The 22,065-nt window shown below is 34.3% G+C and overlaps 1 protein-coding gene across 1 annotated transcript in view; it reads left to right on the plus strand.

Moving 5' to 3' along the window:
* OSBPL8 (oxysterol binding protein like 8) overlaps positions 1–22,065 on the plus strand; it is a 125,061-nt gene that overhangs the window by 69,825 nt on the left and 33,171 nt on the right. Inside the window, exons 6-15 of the mRNA XM_015561325.1 lie at positions 1,379–1,449; positions 4,361–4,438; positions 7,017–7,118; positions 9,366–9,569; positions 12,317–12,401; positions 13,694–13,865; positions 16,992–17,229; positions 17,814–17,998; positions 19,902–19,983; positions 20,266–20,364. Coding sequence (XP_015416811.1) covers positions 1,379–1,449; positions 4,361–4,438; positions 7,017–7,118; positions 9,366–9,569; positions 12,317–12,401; positions 13,694–13,865; positions 16,992–17,229; positions 17,814–17,998; positions 19,902–19,983; positions 20,266–20,364 — 1,316 coding nt within the window. The remainder of the gene's footprint in view (positions 1–1,378; positions 1,450–4,360; positions 4,439–7,016; positions 7,119–9,365; positions 9,570–12,316; positions 12,402–13,693; positions 13,866–16,991; positions 17,230–17,813; positions 17,999–19,901; positions 19,984–20,265; positions 20,365–22,065) is intronic.

Below are 22,065 nucleotides of genomic sequence, written 5' to 3' on the forward strand. Positions count from 1 at the left end.
CTGAATTAGGAAAATGGAATGGATTTGTTCTTAGCTGATACAAACCAAACATAGAATAAATGGTATTTTTGCTATGCTAGAAATGATTTTTAAGTCCTGGGCTATGAATAATTATATCCTATATAATAAAAGGCTAATATGCAAATTGACCAAATGGCAGAACGACCAGTCACTATGACACGCACTGACCACCAGGGGTCAGATGCTCAATGCAGGAGCTGCCCCCTGGTGGTCACTGAGCTCCCACAGGGGGAGCACCACTCAGCCAGAAGCTGGGCTCACGGCTGATGGGTGCAGTGGTGGTGGTGGGAGCCTCTCCTGCCTCTGCTGCAGCGCTAAGGATGTCTGACTGCCTAAGCCATCAGCCAGATATCCCCTGAGGGCTCCCAGACTGTGTGAGGGCACAGGCCAGGCTGAGGGCCCCCCCCCCCCACTCCAAGTGCATGAATTTGATGCACTGGGCCTCTAGTATATATATGTACATAAGTATATGTATATGTATGTATATACGTATGTATACATATATACATATATGTATATTTTTAATATAGGTTTTTATTGGACTCAGAACAAATAGCTTTAGGGAAGAGTTAATATTACTTGCCCTCAAAAATAGAAAGAACATTAAAATGAGTACTGCTCTTTCATGTCTGCCATATAAATCTCAGAATTAACATTTCTCTAATTACACCCTTATAACATTATTATAACTGCTTTTGGCATAGTGTTACATGGTTGCAGAGATGTGTACATGTTTATCCCAGTACACTCATGTATTTTAGATTCATCCTTTTACAGTGTGTACAGCAATAGTGACAGTGATACAAGGGTCAGTATTAACTGAATGTATACTATGGTGCAGAATACTATGCTAAATGCTTTCTGTGCAGTTTCATTTAATTCTCACAATAAGCACATTGTTAGATTTAAGTCTGTTCCTCAGTCCAGATTTATTGCCCTGGTCATCTTTAATCACTAATTCTGGAATTGTTTTCTAGTTTGGCAAGAGGTATGAAAAGTATGTTAGATTGGTTTATCAGGAATCTTTTGTAAAGAAACAGTTCACTAGGAGAACAAAAGCACCATGAAGTCTGAATTCATCCAGAGTGCTCTAGGAGCAGAGAAAAGTGGTATGTAGCTTGATGTTGGTTCGTTCAAGGAAAGATTTCATTACTTCTGGAAGCCTTAATTTATTCTAGAGAATTATTATACTAGAAACCTTTAAACTTACAGTAGTTTAAAACTGTATGTTCAGTCTAGGCTTAATGTACATAAAACATAATAGATATTTGAAATTGAATGACTTATTTGCATTTGCTTTTAGCGCCTACATGTGCTCAAAAGTAGTGATACTGATGTAATCACAATGTTTTTAAAGGTTTTGAAAGAGGAAGGGAAGACATTTCTCAAAATAGAGATGACTCTTCACTTTCTATGTCAAAGAGCAAGGTAAGCGTATTGTTGTCCCCAAATATATGAGTACAACATTTTTCTAACATTTAAGATGAGGAAATTAATACTGTAATCCTATCAGATCTTGGTGAGATGTTCTTATGTGGTATATCTAAGCCCGTGATGGCGAACCTATGACACGCGTGTCAGAGGTGACATGCAAACTCATTTTTTTGATTGATTTTTCTTTGTTAAATTGCATTTAAATATATAAAATAAATATCAAAAATATAAATCTTTGTTTTACTATGGTTGCAAATATCAAAAAATTTCTATATGTGATATGGCACCAGAGTTAAGTTAGGGTTTTTCAAAATGCTGACACGCCGAGCTCAAAAGGTTCGCCATCACTGATCTAAGCCATGGATGATATGGTGAAAAAAGGAACATTTCACTGGGGCTGGTGTTCACTTGCAAATTTGGCCTTTAGATAACCAGTATCCTCCCTGGAGTTATTGTTTCTGGTATGGCTGCTACAGCAGTACTTCTCAAACTGAAAACTGATAGTTCCATCTGGAGAAATTCTCAGGGTTTATTTATTTTTTTTTTTAAAATTAAGTGTTTGGGGTTCATTTGAATGACCATCCAAATGTGTACATTTTACGTAAGTCCAAAGATCTTCAGTAATTGCTTGCAATTGAAAGACATTTTCTTAGAATAAGACATAGTTTCCTGAGTTAGTTTTTCTCAAACCAAAATACCTATATATAAAGTACATGTTTGAGAAATAAATTGAGAAGCACTATATGATGCCTTGGTTTTCCTATGGGTTTGTAATTTACTAGATTTTCATAATATGTCAAGGGATTTGACTTTTGACTATTACTTCTGGTCAGGTTTAATAATAGCAGGAGAAACTTATGTTTGTGGAATCAAACTTTGAAGATGTGAAGTAAGAAAGCCTATTTCTTAAGCTAGTAAATTCTCTGCTATTCTCAGCAAATGACTTTGGTTTAAAACACTTTACATTTTTTTGTTCCTGTTCTTGGGAGTGGTTGAGAAGATTACATATGTTTTAATGTATAATTTTACACAAATTTTATTTGTGCTTAACTCTTCAAGTATTCGTTACATAAAGGTCCATCTATCATATGTGTAAAAGTACTTATGATGGAAGTTTAATAGTGCTTTATATGTAGGTAACATATACATGAGAAATGCCTTGATTATTTTATATAAAATATACTTAAAGAAAATTAAAGAGAAAGTGATTATCTTGGGTCTGCCATGGCTAGAAATACAATGCAATTTATAGGATTTTAAAAACCTACTTTCAAATCTTAATACCAGAATTGGTGAGTACATGGTATAATGTATTCCTTCCTACTCAGAAGCCTAAACACTTAAACCCCACACCTACACAGCCCCCTATATGTAGTCTATAAATAGGGGAGGGGGGAGCAGGGAACCTAAAAAGAAAGTTCACATACCTTAGTGAAACAGTATGCTTTGAAACTGCTCTTTGAGTACAGTAGCACCTAGTCATACATGATTCTTTAAATTTAAAGTAATTAAAATGAAATGAAATTAGCAATTCCGTTTCTCAGTTATATCAGTCTCATCTCAAATGCTTAATAGCCACATTTGACTAGCAGCTACCATATTGGACAACTGAGATATGGAACATTTCACATTTCTGTCATTCAGAAAGCTCTACTGGACAGCATTGCTTTAGAGTAAATAAAGCTAGTTTAAATCTTGATTCTCATGGTTAAGATAATGGTCAGTGCCCTGGCTGGTGTGGCTTAGTGCTTAGAGCTTTGGCCTGAGCACAGAAGGGTCTCGGTTTTAATTCTCAGTCAAGGGCACTTACCTGGGTTGCAAGCTGGATCCCTGCCCCAGTATGGAGTGTATGCAGGAGGCAACCAGTGGGTGTGTCTCTCTCACAATGTTTCTCGGGGTGGGCAATGGGATAAAGACACATATGTAATACCTTAATCAATAAAGAAAAAAAAAATTAAAAACTAATGGGAAAAATATCCTTGAGTTATTGTTTCTGGTATGGCTGCTATAGGAATACTTCCTTTTGTTAATTTGACAATTAACAAAACCAACCAAAAAATATAGTGGTCAATAAGATTTTAAAAGAAGGAAAACTTAGTAAGCTATTTCCAACAAAAAATATTTTTGGTATTTAAAAGGTAACCTATTCATTCTGAAAACTTAGTGATGTATTTAAAAAGACTGCAGACCTCTTGGTCACTGGATCTTTTTTTTTTTTTTTTTTCAGAAGTAGCTATACAATATGGCAAGGATTTTTTGAAATATATGTGTTCTAATTTATCAAGCTTGTATGATACCCTTCTGGCCTGTTGGTCCCTTATATACTGGAATCTTTTAGGAATTACCAAGCTAGATCTTGTTATGTGTAGGAAACAGATTTCCTATTGTTCTTGAAGATAAGTATTAAATTTTAGTCTGAGTCAGATTATGTATAAACAGTTTTAAAAGGTGAGAAATCAATATAGTGAGATGGCTAAGAGCATGAGACCGGAAATTAGCCAAACCAGAATACAAATCCCAGTTTATCTACTTACTAGCTGTGTGTGACTTGAGGGAAGTTAGTTATTTAATCTCTTGGTCTTAATTTCCTTATTAGCAAAAGGAGATACTACTGTCTCATGGGGTTGCCTTGAGGATTAAATGAGGTAGTGCACATAGAGTGTTTAGCATAGTACTATTTTTGTTTCTTTATTATATTTTATTCCCCTAATGTAGATTAGTTTTTAAATTCGAATACTATACTACATGGAGAATCAGTCTTTGAAAATGAACATTTGCGGAAATCACAGAAATAAATGGGAAAAATGTCACAAGCATAGCTAGAACATTAATATTTTTATGCCATATGTTTAGGATAAATAAAGGTTTTAATTTTTTGTTGTTGTTAATTTCTATGTGATTTTAGTCTGAATCTAAACTTTATAATGGCTCGGAGAAGGACAGTACAGCTTCAAGCAAGCTCACAAAAAAAGAATCTCTCAAGGTTAGTTTCCACAGTCATTTCATAACTAACATTATGCTTTGCATGTGCTTTTGAAAGTAGGCTAATAAGATAAAGAAGTAAAAGTGTCTTCCTGAAAGAAGAAAAAAAATCCAGAGAGGCACACATTAAAAATGTCAATATTTGTATGACATTCTGGAGACAACTGAAAAGGCTGCATAATGACTCTCCCAGAGCAGTTTCAGGCCTCACTTGGCCACTGCATGGGTGGAGGACTAGGTGTCTTTGCAGAGCTGTCCTCAGTCAGGCACATCACTGTGCCCTTTGAAATTCAAGTTTTCTAACTGCTGGGTCATGCATGGACTGAATCTGGGCATTGGGTAAATATACAGACGTCCTCATTTCACATTGTCAGTTGATTCTTAGAACTGAGGTGAAATGATAACAAAACCAATTTTACCATCGGCTAATTGATACAAAGGAGTAAAGTTTCCGTAGCATCTAATCACCGTTACAATGAAGTAATGGTGAACAAAATGATGTTATTTGAGGACCTGCTGTATTTTATTTGACCTACACGGTGTTTAAAAAATTCAACAATTGCAAGTTCAGATTTCCAGCTTCTCTTAAGAAATGTCCAATATGGCCTGGCTGGCGCAGCTCAGTGGTTGAGTGTCGACCTAGGAACCTGGAGGTCACGGTTTGATTCCCAGTCAAGAGCACAGGCCTGGGTTGCGGGCTCCATCCCCAGTGGGGGGCGTGCAGGGAAATGTGCATTATGGGGCCTGCCTTCCAGATCACCACAGATCCTGAAGCCTAAGGAACACATCCTTTCCAATTGACTGATCCCTGTGTAGTCTCGTACCTCTCCCCCACCCCCCATATTTGATTTTGTATTTATTTGCACTTATAATTTCATATTAAATCTACTCTTAATTCATGTGTGCATTGTAATAAAGACCAAAAGTCTATAATTTTTTGGCTGTAGAATTATTAAAATTTTGTTATTTGTATGCAGTAAGACTAGGAAGATTTTGTGTTATAGTTAAAAAAAATATTCATATCACTGACATGTTTCACCATTCTCCCATCTATGTAATAATAACAAAGCAATAAGGCTAGATTAATTCACTGCTACTTTCCCAAATTATCTCAGAACTGGCTTAGTTACTTATATTTTACATATTAGTATCAGGAAAGAGCAAAATTGTCAGTTGTAAACCGTTGGAGCATTGTTCATAATGTGAAAAAACTGCTAACAGAGAAGATTTCCATGAGTATTAGAATATATTAAGAAAAATTTTAGAAGCAATATGGCATGGCGATTAAGAGCATGTCTTTTAGAGACAGTCTGCCTCTGTTTGGATCCTGCTTCTGTTACTTACTAGCTGTGTGATCCTGGGCAAGTTACTCTCTGTGCCTCAGTTTTATCTTTTGTAGAATTAGGGTACTAATAGTCCTACTTCCCAAGGTGATTGTATAGATTAAATGAAGTTAAACATGTAAAGTGCTTAGAACTGTGACTGGCACACAGAACATACCCAGTAAATGTTCGCTCTTATTATTTATACTAGGAATTCTATGTAGCAGTGAAAAAATGAGGTGGAGCCCTAGCCGGTTTGGCTAGGCAGGGGTGGGCAAACTTTTTGACTCGAGGGCCACAATGGGTTCTTAAACTGGACCGGAGGGCCGGAACAAAAGCATGGATGGAGTGTTTGTGTGAACTAATATAAATTCAAAGTAAACATCATTGCATAAAAGGGTACGGCCTTTTTTTTTAGTTTTATTCATTTCAAGCAGGCCGGATCCGGCCCGCGCGCGGGCTGTAGTTTGCCCACATCTGAGCTAGAGCGTCAGCCCATGGACTGAAGGATCTCGGGTTCAATTCCGGTCAAGGGCACATACCTTGGTTGCATGCTCAATCCATAGTGCTGGTCAGGGCATGTGTGGGAGGCAACCAGCTATATGTCTCTTTCACATCAATGTTTCTCAGTCTCTGTCTCTCCCTCTCCCTTCCACTCTCTAAAAATCAATGGAAAAACATCCTTGGGTGAGAATAACTGAATGAGTGAATGAATGAATGAATGAATGAATGAATGAGACATGGAACTGCTCCAAAAAATAATGAATTGGAGAAAAACTTCTTGATGTGTTTAAAAATTCAAACACGAAAGTTGTATATTTGATAGGATCTATACATAGAAAAGGGCTAAAAGGATAGTGTTTTCAAAATGGTTAACAGTGGTCAATTCTGTGGATTAGAATAGGATAGGGTATACGAAAGATGGCTTTTTAGCTTTATTTGTGTTGTTTTAAATTTTTTACCAGGAAATTGTATTTATGTATTGTGTAGTTTTAAGAAGGTAGAATTATTTTAAAAGATACAGAGAACTGAACTAGTGATCAGAAAAAGTTAGATTCACTTCTCTAAAAATTCTACCAGTTCTTAAAAACAAAACAACAACAACAAAAACACTGAAAAAATAGTTCTTTTATCCTAAGGCGCTAGAATTCTAAAAGAGGGTTAGACTTTTATACTCTAGATTCTATAGAACTAAAAATTTTGAAAATAGCCCATTTCTAATGAATTTTTAATTTTGCTATTGTTTCTGTAAAATAGGTGCAAAAGAAAAATTACCGAGAAGAAAAGAAAAGAGCCACAAAGGAGTTACTCAGTTCAATCACAGATCCTTCTGTTATTGTCATGGCTGATTGGTTGAAGGTCAGTTTGTATTGAATCTTGAATTCTCATTGCTGGATGTTTATCTACTGGAATAAGAAAGCCCAGAGTACACTAAAGCCATCCTGCAAGACATAAATAACTACTAGGATGATTGTTTTGCACTGACAAACTATTAATTATATCCCAGAGGTTCTCTGTTCCAATCTTAATGGGGAGAAGGAATCTTAATGTTGTTCTTTCTTGACAACAACATCAAGTATGTATAGCAGTTCGTTTAAAAAGGTTTTTTGATTTGTACGACATTATGTAGTCTAATCAGTATGCTATAAAAAAGTATTTTAGCCCTAGCCAGTTTGGCTCAGTGACAAGAGCTTCGGCCTGCAGACTGAAGAGTCCTGGGTTGATTCCCAGTCAAAGGCATGTACCTCTGTTGCAGGTTCGATCCCTGGCCCAGTCTGGGTTGGGGCATGTGCAGGAGTCAACCAATCAATATGTCTCTCTCACCCCCCGCCCTCCTCCCTCCCTTCCACCCTCTCAAAAATCAATGGGAAAATATCCTTGAGGATTTAAAAAAATTATTTTTAGATTATCATTTAGTGTTATTACAGACTTGGCATATGCATTATTGAGAAGATATGGTACAAAGTTAATATAAAAATTATCATTTGAAAAGGATTAGTTTTCAGAGAAATATACATATTGCTGTTTCCATGACTTATTATTTTGGCCTCTGGTTATTCCCACTTATTTATATTTCCTTTTTTTATATCAGTCACTCTCTCTTGTTTTTATCAGAAGGATATTTGGTAGTAATATTTCAGACTAAGGCTAACTTTGAGAATGATCTTATAAAACCCTGACTCCCAAGAAATTTTAGTATCTGGCATTGACCTAAAAATCACCCCATTCCTGAAAGCTTTGCGCTTTCCCAAAGAGTTGGTAATTTCACCAACCTAAAATCTTTATGAGATCTGTCATTGAAGTTCTCTTACTAACATAGGAGTCTAGTGCTGGTTTCCCTGAGAGTTCAAGTAATATTAGGGTCTTCTTCAATGTTGTGCTGAAAACACCTTCTAATTTTGACTTTACTTAAAAGACTTCAAGCTCCAGATCACACTTGGGTTTTTCAGAGCTAAATCTACTCTTGTCTTTTTAACATTGGATTTCCCCAACCAGTTCACAAACTCCCTAATACTTCCCCTGGCTGACTTTCTAAATCCTACCTGAATTCTGATAATTTACCATTCATGTTTTACTATCACATCTCCAAGATCTAGAATCTTATCTCAGAATAACTTACTTTCCATCTCTTTTACATATATGCAAACTCTTTCTTAAAGATTTTCTCTTTTTTTCATGTCTGATTCCAAATGCCCCCTTTCTAAATTTTTCTTATGTACAGTTACTGTGGTATGCCTATTTGAGGAATTTGGGAGCCTTATACTTATTTCGTAATTCATGTTAAGTGCATTGAGAGAACAGATGTTTTACAGTAAATAAAACTGAGGATAATTCCTAGTTTTTAATATTAATACTATATTAGCATCCTTTTCAGTACTGTGAACTCAGTGACTTACATAGAAACACTATTAATGGATTACAGATATAGAATAGGAAAAGGTAGCTATAGACTATTTTTTTTACATAGCATTAAACCCTAGGATGAGGAACATTTTTTAAGACTAGAGAGAGAATTATGTGACTTGTGTTTTAAAATATTCCCAAGAAGTTTATATGGCATACTCTATGTAATTACTAACAATGGAGTAATTTAGAGAAGGTGATTTTAGGGATAGAGGATGTTCTTCCCTTTTTCTACAACTCATCAAATATTTAGGGAATTTCTGGTGTGTGTTAGCAGTGTTTGCAGCACTTTATGTAGTGGTAAAGGGATAAGATTTTAAAAGGTAGAATAATCTTATACTCACAGAAATAAAATTACAGCTGTTACAGATGCTAAGAGGAGACTATTAGGAAAGTATATTTTAATAGTCCCTAACCTAACCTAGAAGGTTAGGAAAGCCATTCTACTAAGTACAGTATTTTGAAACTGGTGACCCAGTCTCCCACTAGAATTTAAGAACCTCAGAAGCAGGAGTCATGCTATTTTTCTATTTATTATTAATGCTTGCCATTTAGTAGGTTTAAAAGAATATCTATTGACTTTAACATGTACGTTTTCTAGAAATTTTAAATTAAAACATCCTATTTGCCATTATTCAGTTTACGTTTTATGGAGCAGAAAGAGAAAAACAGAGCCTTATTTATTATACTTACTTTCTGTAGATACGTGGTACTCTGAAGAGCTGGACCAAGTTGTGGTGTGTGTTGAAACCTGGGGTGCTACTGATCTATAAAACCCAAAAAAATGGTCAATGGGTAGGAACAGTCCTTCTGAATGCTTGTGAAATCATTGAGCGTCCATCAAAAAAGGATGGCTTTTGTTTCAAACTTTTTCATCCTTTGGAGCAATCTATTTGGGCAGTGAAGGTAAGTACTTGTTATATAGGTAAAAAGTAAAGATGGTAATCTGTGAGTAGAACTGAGACAAATCAATCTGTCTAATGGTTGCTATTCTGTGACAGCACTTATAAATTTATTTCTGTTTTTAAGGGTATTATTCCTCTGTCCCTACCCACAATGAAATTTGCACCAAATGTTCTTGTTTACCTTTAAGATCTAACTTAAACATTTCTCCAGAAAAATGTTTTTAACTTACATTGTTTGTTATCTCTTTGCTATGGGGATTCAGTTTGTACTGATTTTCAAAATTTGCAATTAATAATTCTGCTTTGTAATGTTGTATCATATTTACTGTGTTTTTCTGTTCATCAAAATTGTAAGATACCATAGAACAGAAGCTGCCATTTATTTTTGTAAGTTTTTTTGTAGTAATATAAATATGTGGTAAGTATAAGCAATCACAGGCTTTCTTACTCTTGAGAGGCAACGTTCTTTGAAGATGGAACTCTAATGCTTTATAACCAAAAAACATTACTGTGGTCATTCCTGTGTTATAATAGCAGAAACTTAATCAGGAAAATAGAAAAGCCTTATTTTGATTAACTACCAAGAAATTCTACAGTAGATGTGCAGTACACGCTAACAGAATAAATGTGTCTGAGCCTAGTTTAAGTTTTTACAAAGCCACCATTGTTTTAATTTTAAGAAGGCCAGTTACGCTTGAATAAAGGAGAACTCCTTTAAGGAAAACCACATAATTGAGATTAGCACTAAGTAAAAGTAGCTTTGGCTTTTAAATATTTTTGGTATTGCTTAATAGGGCAATATACATATACCTAGGAAAAAAAACTGGGCTTTTTACCTTTGTTTCAGTAGCCTAAAGAGAAGAATAAATTTAGGATTACAGAGTTAGTTCCATTCTGGAATTAGATACGGCCAACAGGGGAAAGAATTTAACCCATACAGCCTGTGGTATTTATATATCATATGATACTCAAATGAAAAAATTCCTTTCAAAACCTTTTATATATAGAATTTATTCTTTACTATTACTCTTAGGAATTGTAAGAATTATAATGAATTTTAAGTCATTAAAAATACTTTCAGTCCTGGCCAGGTAGCTCAGTTGGTTAGAGCATCGTCCCAATACACCAAGGTTGTGGGTTCATTCTCCAGTCAGGACACTTAAGAAGCAACCCATGAATGCATAAATACGTGGAGCAAAATGTCAGTGTTTCTCCCCCCGATCCTTCCTCTCTAAAACCAATAAATAAAAAATTTAAGAAATAATAAAAAATAAATTTTGATATCAAGTTTATTTCATTCCAACTATCTGTGAGAGGGAAGTTTGTACAATTACATGAGCATCAGAATATTCCCAACAAGCAAAACCTACTTAGGACATTGTTTAAACACTTTTAAAGTCCGTATCTATGATTAGGAAAAAATAATGTTTCTGAGTTCTTAACTATGTGTCAGGGATTCTTTTGAGCATTCTACATGGAATATTTTTTTTAATTCTCATAACTTTAGGACGAATACAGTTTTCTCTTATTAACCAGACAAAGAGATTGAGGCCTAAAGAATAATTTTTCTAGCATGGAACCAAAGTTGAAACCCAGACAGTCTGACTCTAGTTACTATTCAATACTGGTTCTAGGAACTGTCCCATAAATTATAAAGCTATTTGAAAATACCCAAGGGATTTTAGAAGATTTGTTAAAATCATATTGATTTTTCTATTTTTAAATTTTGACTCTGAATCTTTACTTTCTAATGATTATACTTTTTAAAGTTCATTTTATTCCTTGATCTGAGAACTTGAAAATTATGCTTTTCAATCAAAATTATACTATAAATTGAATCCTCAGATTTTTCTTTCCAAATAAGAACTATATCCTCCTAAGATTAGCCTTGATGATAATAATTACTATAGAGCTCTTGGTGTTGTATACTTCTAAAACAATCCCAGCCAACAACAGTAATAAAATTTCTTTAAAATTAGCTTTTATAGTTGGTATTTATAAACAAGTACATTACTGCTTATAAATAGAGCTTTATTTTTTCCCTAGACCTAGTAAAAATTCTTTTTTTCTTTTGCTTATAAATTATAGCTATATTTCCAGCTGTTTCTTTTTTTCTTTCCAGCTGTTTCTTTTTTAAAAAAATATATATTTTATTGATTTTTTTACAGAGAAGAAGGGAGAGGGACAGAGAGCCAGAAACGTCGATGAGAGAGATCGATCAGCTGCCTCTTGCATGCCCCCCAGTGGGGATGTGTCCGCAACCAAGGCACATGCCCTTGACCGGAATCGAACCTGGGACCCCTGAGTCCACAGGCCGATGCTCTATCCACTGAGCCAAACCAGTTCGGCTTTCCAGCTGTTTTTTTATAGGTTCTAGAAGTTAAGTATTTTTTCTAATAGTATATGTGAGATGGAAATTCTCTGTTAAATTAAAATTTTGTATAGTATGGTGAATTTTAGATTTTCTTTTAATGTGTGAACAATGTACAGAAATAATGTTTAACTAATGATAAATATAAGTTGTTCAATTTTTTGGTAAGGAGGTATATTTGTTGGGAAAGGAAAACTTTCCTTAAACTCAACACTTGCTTTCTCAAGAAGCATGAAATTAAATCTTGTTTGCTTTTAAATTATAATCTATGGCTAACTTAGATTGTTATTGATAATAATAGATAATATGAGGTCAAGATATTACAATACTATATGCCATTTATTTTGCTTATTTTTATTTTTTTTGTTTATTTTAAGGGTCCAAAAGGTGAAGCAGTTGGATCCATAACTCAGCCTTTACCTAGCAGTTACTTGATCATCCGAGCTACTTCAGAGTCAGATGGTAAATACAAGTTTTGATGGGTTGGATTTTGGTCTTATTTTAAAAGGTTTATTTATATTCCACTGTGTATTTTCCTTTGGGAAAATCTGTCTTTAGTATGGTATTTGCAGCAGAAGTATTGTAATCAATTGCTTAGAACATCAAATATATCATTAACTTGGTAGAAAACAGAGGAATCTGATAGGAAGTAGGCATTAGATAATTAAATGATGAATTAACAGCCTTGAGTTTTCTTCTTTATTCTTCACTGACATCTTATCACCTTCTTGATTTGTTTAATGTTCCTCGTGGTAACTCGTTAAGTTTTATCATTTTAGAGGTACATTTAATATTATTTTCTATCACTAAGTATTAATATTTTTAAGACACACTATTATAATTTTTTAAAATATAAACATTTAATTATAAACTGTTGTTCTGCACTTATTAACTTAATACATAATTCCTGAAGCAAATATAGGGAAAGCAAAACTTATTTATTTGAAATCAAGGTAACTTTAAAACTTTACTAATTGATAATGGATTTCTGTCACACTTTTATATTTTATAGTTTAGACTAGCTTAGCCTAAGGAATCCTGTAACTTTCCAGAGTTTACTTTTACCAGATGATTATTTTTAAAATTAAATTATCATAGGCACAAGTATTTGTTATAAAAGTGTTTTATTTGGCTGATAATTCCAGCAAATGCTGAAACAAATATATGTGGATTTTAAGTGAAGGTACCATTTTTTTCTGCTAATTACAGTTCTAAATTTCAATTTAAAAAATAATCTTAATAATGTTTCTACTAACTAATATGGCAGTTAATAACAGTATTGTACAGGCATTTCCCTGACTTAAAATTTTTTATACATATGAGTAAAATGGATCCTAAACCTGGGAATAGACCCACTACCAACAAAACATTTTTTAGTTTGTTTATAGTAAAACATAACCCCTTCAGTATATTTTATATACTTTTTAGGTACCTTCAAATTATACTATATATTACTGTTCTAAAATTTAAAAAATAAAATACATGTATTTTCACTAGGTATACTTACCAATGTATGCTATATTCTATTCATTTACCAATGGTTTTTAGATACTTAAGTTGTAAAAAAACACTTGATAAACTGAAAAATCACATTTAAAAAATCCTTATAAGACTTGATGTTCAAAGTAACTTTTCTGGTGCATGTTTCTCAGAGAAATGATAGTATGCCTACAGGGTAACAGTGTTACATTAAGATGGATGCCAGTTTGTGTAGTTTCTCGAATTATATTGCTTATGAATCTGTGTTCTTCTAGGAAGGTGCTGGATGGATGCTTTGGAGTTGGCTTTGAAATGTTCTAGTCTTCTTAAACGTACAATGATCAGGGAAGGGAAGGAACATGACCTGAGCATTTCATCAGAGAGCACACATGTGACTTTGTATGGCTTATTACGTGCTAACAATCTTCACAGTGGTGACAACTTCCAGTAAGTAGATATTGCCCCTAATTTGGTAATTTGGAGACCATGTTGTTCACTAGGTCAATTGGCAGGCCTAGAATTTTTGTAGTGTATGTAGGATTGAAATTTGGCTGTCTACTTCTGATTATATGATCTAAGGCCTGGTTTAAGATTTGTTTAGTTACTATGATGAGGTATAGAAAGTTATTTCCATGATCCTAGCTAATGTGAATTACTTGTTATTTTCTAAATGCAACCATGCTGTTGTCTACCGTGTCTTTGTGTATGGCATTCCCTTCATTAAGAATGAGTTCTAGTCCACCTTGTTCTTTTCTCCCATCAAAAGACTATGTATTCTTCAAGACTGACCTCAAATATTGTATCATATGTGAAAGTCTACCTTGCTCTTTTCTCCTGTCATAGGACTATGAATTCTTTAAGACCGATTCAAATGTTATATGCGAAAACTTTCATGCCTCCTAACCATGAAATATCTGGCCTTCTATTGCTGTTCTGTAATGGCACTTGACTTATTATTTATTTTGTAATGGTATTTGATTTAATCCTTTCTGGTATTTATGGAATCCTCCTATGATATTGTGCTTTGAGTTGGAACTGTGTCTTATTTTGGTTTTACCACCTGAAGCATTTATAGTAGTTAATTTTAAAAAAATTTTCTTCAGGGAAACACAATACTTTCCTTGAGGTTCAGAGGTTTGTTGAGGTTCAGATTTATTTTGTTGCTTTGTAGGAAGAACATTAGACTTCCCCTTTTCCTCCCTTGCTCCAATGCTCAATTTCTGCTCTACAGCTACTTACTGCTATGGGCATTGGATTGCTCTCCTGAAAGTTGTTAGACTGCCATTCCCCTCCGTGTAACCTGAGCTGAACTTTTTTTTTCTCTTATCCTTTTGCTTGACTCTTTTTCTTCACTCTCTTTGAAAATTTCCATTACCTGACCTTTTACATCCTTTCTTTGCAGAATTATAATCTCGAGTTTTATTAATCCTCAGAACAAAAGCCTGAATGGGAAAAGCTTGGGGGGTGGGAGCACAATTTATATAGGAATGGATGTTTGTTGGGGCCTCTTCCTGAAATGTTTTCGTTGAAGCTCATCAGCTGTAAAATGTACATTGTTTTTGTTGAATACCAGGTAATCTCTAAATGCTCTTATTTGGGGATCTTAACAATTCATTTGCTTCACATATTTATTCATTAAAAATTTGGAGCTTGTTTTCTGTATAGGTACTGTACACTTTTCTGTATAATTTTGAATAGGGAGATGAATCTGATATGATCTTAAATTTGAATCCAGTCTAACAGTTTATTAGCTATGTGATCCTGAAGAGATGTTTTGTTGTATTTGAAACCTATAAAATGACAGGCAGCAATAAATAGTAGAAAGAAAAGAATAACATAAGCAACCAAAGGAGACATGCTTTAGGGTAATACAAGATCAAGAGAACTTATAAGATGAAGACATAACATCCTTCTAGGGAATGAGGGAGAGGATCAATTTAACAGATTTTTGCAAAAGTAGAATCAACATATCAACATGTTCATTCTGGCTGGATGACAGAAAATGAGCTGTGAGCTATGATGCAGAGATGAGGGGTGAGAATCTGCTTGGATGTAAGGGACAGGGAGTTGGTGAAGTTAAAAATTACCAAGCTTTATGCCTGAGTGATAGGGAAGATGATGGTAAAATAAAACAAAAGACCATGTTTGGGAGATAATAATTTATTAAATATTATATATGTTGAAGATGATGATGCAGCAGTCCCTAGACATAGATGATGCCAGCCAAGCATTTAAAAAGAAGGGTCTAAAGCTTATTCCTGTATACATGGGTTTGGAAATCAAATAGAAATTTTGTCGCTTGCCAAAGGAGAGAGAATAGAGAAAATAAAAAAAGGCCAAGGAAGATGAAAATATTTAAGGATAGAAGGAATAAGAGGGATCAGAGAGCTTAAAAAGTAGAACTACAATTACATGGAACCCATGCATTTAAGACTATTTCAAGGAAAATAATTATCATCTAGGTTCAGTAATGCAGAGAAGTCAAAGGAGGTAAAGATTAGATAAGGCCATTGGGTTTGTCAACTAAGCCATCATTAGTGACTTTTGAGGGAACAGAGTCACTTGATTTAGGGGAGTGAAGACCAGATTGTGAGAGGTTAAAGAGAGCAATTTTAGACTACTTTTTAAAAGGGAAAGAAAGAAAGTAATATGCATGTAAAAATTATCTGGTTAAAATCCAAACAAATGAAGATTTTGGAAAAATGGACACCAACATAGGAATCAAATAGGACTTCTCTGCTCTGTTATTATCTCAGCATTGCTAAAATATCAATGGTATATAATGGCATCGTGTATTCATTTTTAAAGTAGTACTTAAGTGTTCATCCCTGTAAGATTTTTATGCTAAATGAAACCCACAGATACTTTCCTAAATAAGAAGTTTCTTAAAAAAAAATTGATTCTGGAAGTAAGGTTTTTTAATTCTCTTTTTGTATAGATTATTGACCCTAATCACTTTGGGGTTAGGATAGACAGGATTGGTTATAGCAGCATATCAATTTTAGGTTACAGGTTTATTTCCTTAAAGTAATATTTTCATTTCCAATTTTCCTTGAACTTTTTTCTCGATTATCTTATCAGTTAAGTATTAAGTAGCTATAATTATTACCTTTTACATTTTCTTGTCTTATACTTCTTTTGAGTGACTTTGGCAACCTTTACAGGTGGAAAGTCATACTTCATGTGAGTTCACTTGATAATCTGTCTGATGATCTTAACTTGAAGTTTTCCTTCAGACCACAAGTGACTCAAGTGACGATGACTACAAAACTAAGAAAAAAAAGCCAGCAACAGATTGTCTAAAATTTTGCTTTTGGACAATTTTAGCCCCAGCTGGTAGAGAGGCAGAGTTCAGTGTCATTTTGAACATTTCCCAGATTTTTCCTTAACTTCTCTGTGCCATTTACTAATCTCATATGGTTATTTTGAAGATTAAATGAGTAAAACTATTTAAAATATTAAGAACGGTGCCGACTTATAATAAATTCTCTGTAAATGTTACATATCATTCTTATTTATAAATTAAATATTCTTAACCTTTTATTCTTCCTTCCAATAATTCTTTTCCTTAAGGTTAAATGATAGTGAAATTGAACGACAGCATTTTAAGGACCAAGATATGTATTCTGATAAATCTGATAAAGAAAATGATCAAGAGCATGATGAGTCTGACAATGAGGTGATAGGGAAAAGTGAAGACAGTGACACAGATACATCAGAGAGGCAAGATGACTCATACATCGAACCTGAGCCTATCGAGCCTCTAAAGGAGACCACCTACACTGAACAGAGCCATGAGGAACTCGGAGAGGTAGAAGTCTGTGATTTTCAGAGATTTGGGTTTTCTAATTCTAAAGAAATTGAATATATTATTAGTTTGACCTATTGCTTATTTTCCCAAAAGAATATTTTATACCTACTTTATTTTAGAAGTTGTATACATATGAAATATATCAGAATTTATAAACAACTAAAAACATGTAATAAACAAATATGAATATATTCTAGTAAATTTACAGTTTACATTTTCTTCAGGCTTGCTTTTGATATAGGATGCTGCTAGATGTCATTGCCAGGTACAACTAAAATGCAGGAAACTTGAGTTTATAACTTGGTTGTTTATTGCAAGTGCATAAAGGTAGCTTTATTATAATGGAGTATAATGTTTTTGTAATAGAGTCTTTAAATCATTTACTTTGGTATCTTTTGCAAATACCCTTTTTACCTAAATTTTATAGCTATAGACTTTATTATTTAATGGGTTGTTTTCACATTTTAAGAATGCTTGGAATGGTGAGATAGAGAGTTCTGGTTTTCAACATTAGCTGTCTTTTCTACACATCTATGTGTCTGAAATAAATGTAATATTTCAATATTTTTTGTTAATTGCTAAAGGCAGGTGAGGCTTCACAAACAGAAACTGTGTCTGAAGAAAACAAAAGCCTTATCTGGACATTGCTGAAACAAGTCCGTCCTGGTATGGACCTGTCCAGGGTGGTTCTGCCTACATTTATTTTGGAACCTCGTTCTTTCCTGGATAAACTTTCAGATTATTACTATCATGCAGATTTTCTGTCTGAGTAAGTAAATTCTTATTTCTTAGAGATTTCCCAGATTGCTATTCAGTGGTCATGCCTTACCAAAATTAGTCTGTAGTGAGATAATCACTCTCTTCTTCACCACTTCTGTAGTTGATCTTAAGAAATAAGAAACATATTTAATTCTTTGGTATGCTGTTTTCAGTTGAGTTGAGAGATCACGAGCTTTAGGAGGACAAGAATTTTACCCTCATCCGACAGCACTGCTGTCCCAGGCTCTCTGACCTTTTGCTGACCTAACACAGGGAGAGGTGGTTGGCATTCTTTGTTCTCCCCACTTCAACCCTGTTCAGGTCCCATCCTGTGGCTTGTGCTTTTGTTTATACCTATCCTCTCTGCGTGCCTTTAAGACATGTGCAGCTTTCCGGATCTAGAATGCCCCACCGGTTGTTGGCTCTTGGTGTAAATCACCACTTTTGTCTTTGCTTTTTTTCCCTGCCAGCGGTTCTCAACCTGTGGGTCGCGACCCCTTTGGCGGTCGAACGACCCTTTCACAGGGGTCGCCTAAAACCATCCTGCAGATCAGATATTTACATTATGATTCATGACAGTAGCAACATTACAGTTATGAAATAGCAACGAAAATAATGGTATGGTTGGGTCACAACATGGCGGAACTGTATTTAAAGGGCCAGAAGGTTGAGAACCACTGTTCTAGCCTCTTTCATCTGAAGATCAGCACACTGGATCTTCAGACATGCTTAAAGAGTATAAAAAATAGTTAAATCATGAGAGAGATAGATAGAGAGAGAGAACACCAATGCACTAACTTCACAGTAGAATTCACTTCTGACTTGCACAATCAATGTTTTTGCATCAACAAAAAGTCAAGGGAGTAGCCTTGACTTCTAAAAATTTTTTCTTTAAAATAAAAATTCTTTTTTGATTACCTGTTATATTGGTAGAGTTTGTTCACTCTGCAAAATCAGTTGATAGCACAAAGGGAAGGTTGAAGGTTAAATGTGGATTAAAAACCTTTTTTTATTAGTTTAAATTATTTTAAATCTTACATCTTTGTGATTTGAAACTTCAGTGTACAAGGGATTAAAAAGGCATATAATCCTATACTTAGGGAGGCTGTGCGGGAGAGGCTAACATTAGCCTGTTGTCCTCCCTTCATGTACTACAGCCCCCACCAGTTACCGTTGATCTCCCCTAATTATCGTCAACAACTGAAAATAGACTAAATCCCCAAGTGGACATGGTCCTTCTCTGACATATGGGACTAGAGACCTCATACGAAGTTGTTAATGAGGTGCTTGGCCATTGCTCCATTATTGCAAATGCTAGGTATCAAACAGTGCCCAAATCTCAAAATCTGTGTTTATTTTTTTTAAAATATATTTTATTGAATTTTTACAGAGAGGAAATGAGAGGGATAGAGAGTTAGAAACATCGATGAGAGAGAAACATTGATCAGCTGCCTCCTGCATGCTCCCTACTGGGGATGGGCCTGCAACCAAGGTACATGCCCTTGACTGGAATCGAACCTGGGACCCTTGAGTCCGCAGGCTGACACTCTATCCACCGAGCCAAACCGGCTAGGGCAAAATCTATGTTTATTTTTTATAATCACAATTACAGAACCTCTAGCAACATCAAGGGTTCTGCAAAACCCCAGTTGAGAAATCTTGGTTTGGAGAGTTTTCAGAAACAAATTGAGCTAAGACCTGGGTAGCATGTTAAAGAATAGGATAAATGGGAAGAAAAGTAACCAGGTTATAAAAACTGATTCTTACAAACTAATGTACATGGTTGTTTTTGATATCTATTTTAAATATGAATTATGCTTTTCAATCATATATTCAATTGTTGACTTAATAACTATGAGGGAGAATTTGTGATATAGTCTCTCAAATTTTTGTGTTTACCATTTTGATATTAGGGCTGCTCTTGAAGAAAATCCTTATTTCCGTTTGAAGAAAGTAGTGAAATGGTATTTGTCAGGATTCTATAAAAAGCCAAAGGTAATGTTTATATTTTACCTTTTTCAGCCTTATGTGAGTTCTTTATTTTTTTGTTATCTTTAGATTATTTATTAATAATTACATTGCAAGGCCTTGAGTTAGAAAAATTGCAAAATACTTAGTCCTGTATTGTGAGTGAAGTCGTTTAACTTTATTTCATGTCCCTACTGTGAAATTTTATAAGGATAGCTCCTACATAATACAGCTAAACCTATCTTGACTGGTTTGAACTATTTTGAATCTTCCGTATTTATAATTTAAATTTGGATGTTTTTTTCCTAGGGACTGAAGAAACCTTATAATCCTATACTTGGTGAGACTTTTCGTTGTCTGTGGATTCACCCCAGAACAAACAGCAAAACTTTTTATATTGCTGAACAGGTATTAGAAATGTGTCTTAAGCTAGCTGGTTTGGTTCAGTGGCTAGAGCGTCGGCCTGTGGACCAAAGGGTCCTGGGTTCGATTCCAGTCAAGAGCACATACCTTAGTTGCAGGCTCCTCCTGGCCCAGGCCCAGGTCATGGCATATGCAGGAGGAAGCCGATCGATGTGTTTCTCTCACATTGATATTTCTCTCTTTCTCTCTCTCTTAAAAAAAAGGAAAAATATCCTCAAGTGAGGATGAAAAAATAAAAAGCAATGTGTCTTAAGAAACAAAACTAATTCTGAAGTTATTGGAAAATATTAATTTAGTAAATTCACTGTTGGTTAACCATTGTTAATGAACATTTGGTAAGCATTTTACCTTTTAGTACTGAGTATTACTAAATACCATACTCAAAATTATTACTATTTCAGCCATAGAATCCTTTGACAAAAATAACTTTTTTCCTGCCTCCCATCCCTTTATCAGAATTCTTCCCTATTTCCCCAGTTCCTAAATCAAATTTATACCATTTGTGTGGCATTTAAGGTCCTCCATATCTTTTTAAATTTACCTCAAATTACATGCCTTTCTGAGCTCTACAAGTAGTCAAACTTGTACATTCAGAATTAGGTAACCTGATATTACACATTTTTTTTGCCTTAGTAGTTTTAAATTTAATTCTTCTATCCCAATATTTCTTCTCTGTTGTACTTCATCTAAATAAACCTTGACCTGCTCATCTTTCTTGGTCCAAAAGATTACAGCTCCCAGTGATTTCTCTCCTCCGACTTCTGTATTATTTTTTGTGATTATCCATTAAGCTGTTATTTTAACACTTTTTATAAAATATTTATTTCCCAAATTGAATTGTTATCTCCTTAAACGTATACCCTCCCCATAATACATCTCTTTTTATTGTACACATCGTAGGCAGTCAGAATACTTCTTAGTTTTAATCTTTGATTAATTTAAATTTATGTACACCTGTATTCATGATTGTTAATCTACGTGACAACAAATAAACCGTCCTAACAAACCTGACGAATGTGATACTATCTTTCAATAACAGTGGATCCTTATTATCATAATTCTCACCTGTATTGTAAGGAGGATGAGGAGATCATGTGGCATTTGAAAAACTTTCCTCTTCCCTAGAAATTTTAATATACCCCTCAGATTGAAACCACATATCTGTATTAATTTTTTAAATTAACGATTAGAATACCTTACATTTTAGTTCAGTATAATTCTTCTCTAAATTGAGAAGCTTGAGAAGAGTTTAATTGACTTTAGCTTTGTCTCATTTCAGAAAGCATAGGATGTATATATATATATTAAAATATTAGATTATTAAAATAATATATTTGTCAAAGTTTTTGTTAGTTTTCTATAGCTATTCATAATTTATATGAAGGATTGCCACTGGTTAGTTATCCATTTTTGTATAACAAATTACTGCCAAAACTTAATGGCTTAAACAACATTTATTATATCATACAATGAGGTTCAGGAATCTGGAGCTCCTCAGCTGGGTGGTTCTGGCTCAGGGTCTTCAGAGGTTGTAGTTAAGATGTCATTCAGCTTTGTAGTCCTCAGAAGGTTTAAGTGGGATAGAAGTTTCTACTTTCAAATTCATCACATAGCTTTTGACAATAGGACTTAGTTCTTCACAATATGGGCCCTCTCCATTGGTTTTTCACAATATGCAAGCTGGCT

This window comes from Myotis davidii, unplaced genomic scaffold (assembly GCF_000327345.1).
Source record: "Myotis davidii unplaced genomic scaffold, ASM32734v1 scaffold54, whole genome shotgun sequence".
Taxonomy (NCBI): domain Eukaryota; kingdom Metazoa; phylum Chordata; class Mammalia; order Chiroptera; family Vespertilionidae; genus Myotis; species Myotis davidii.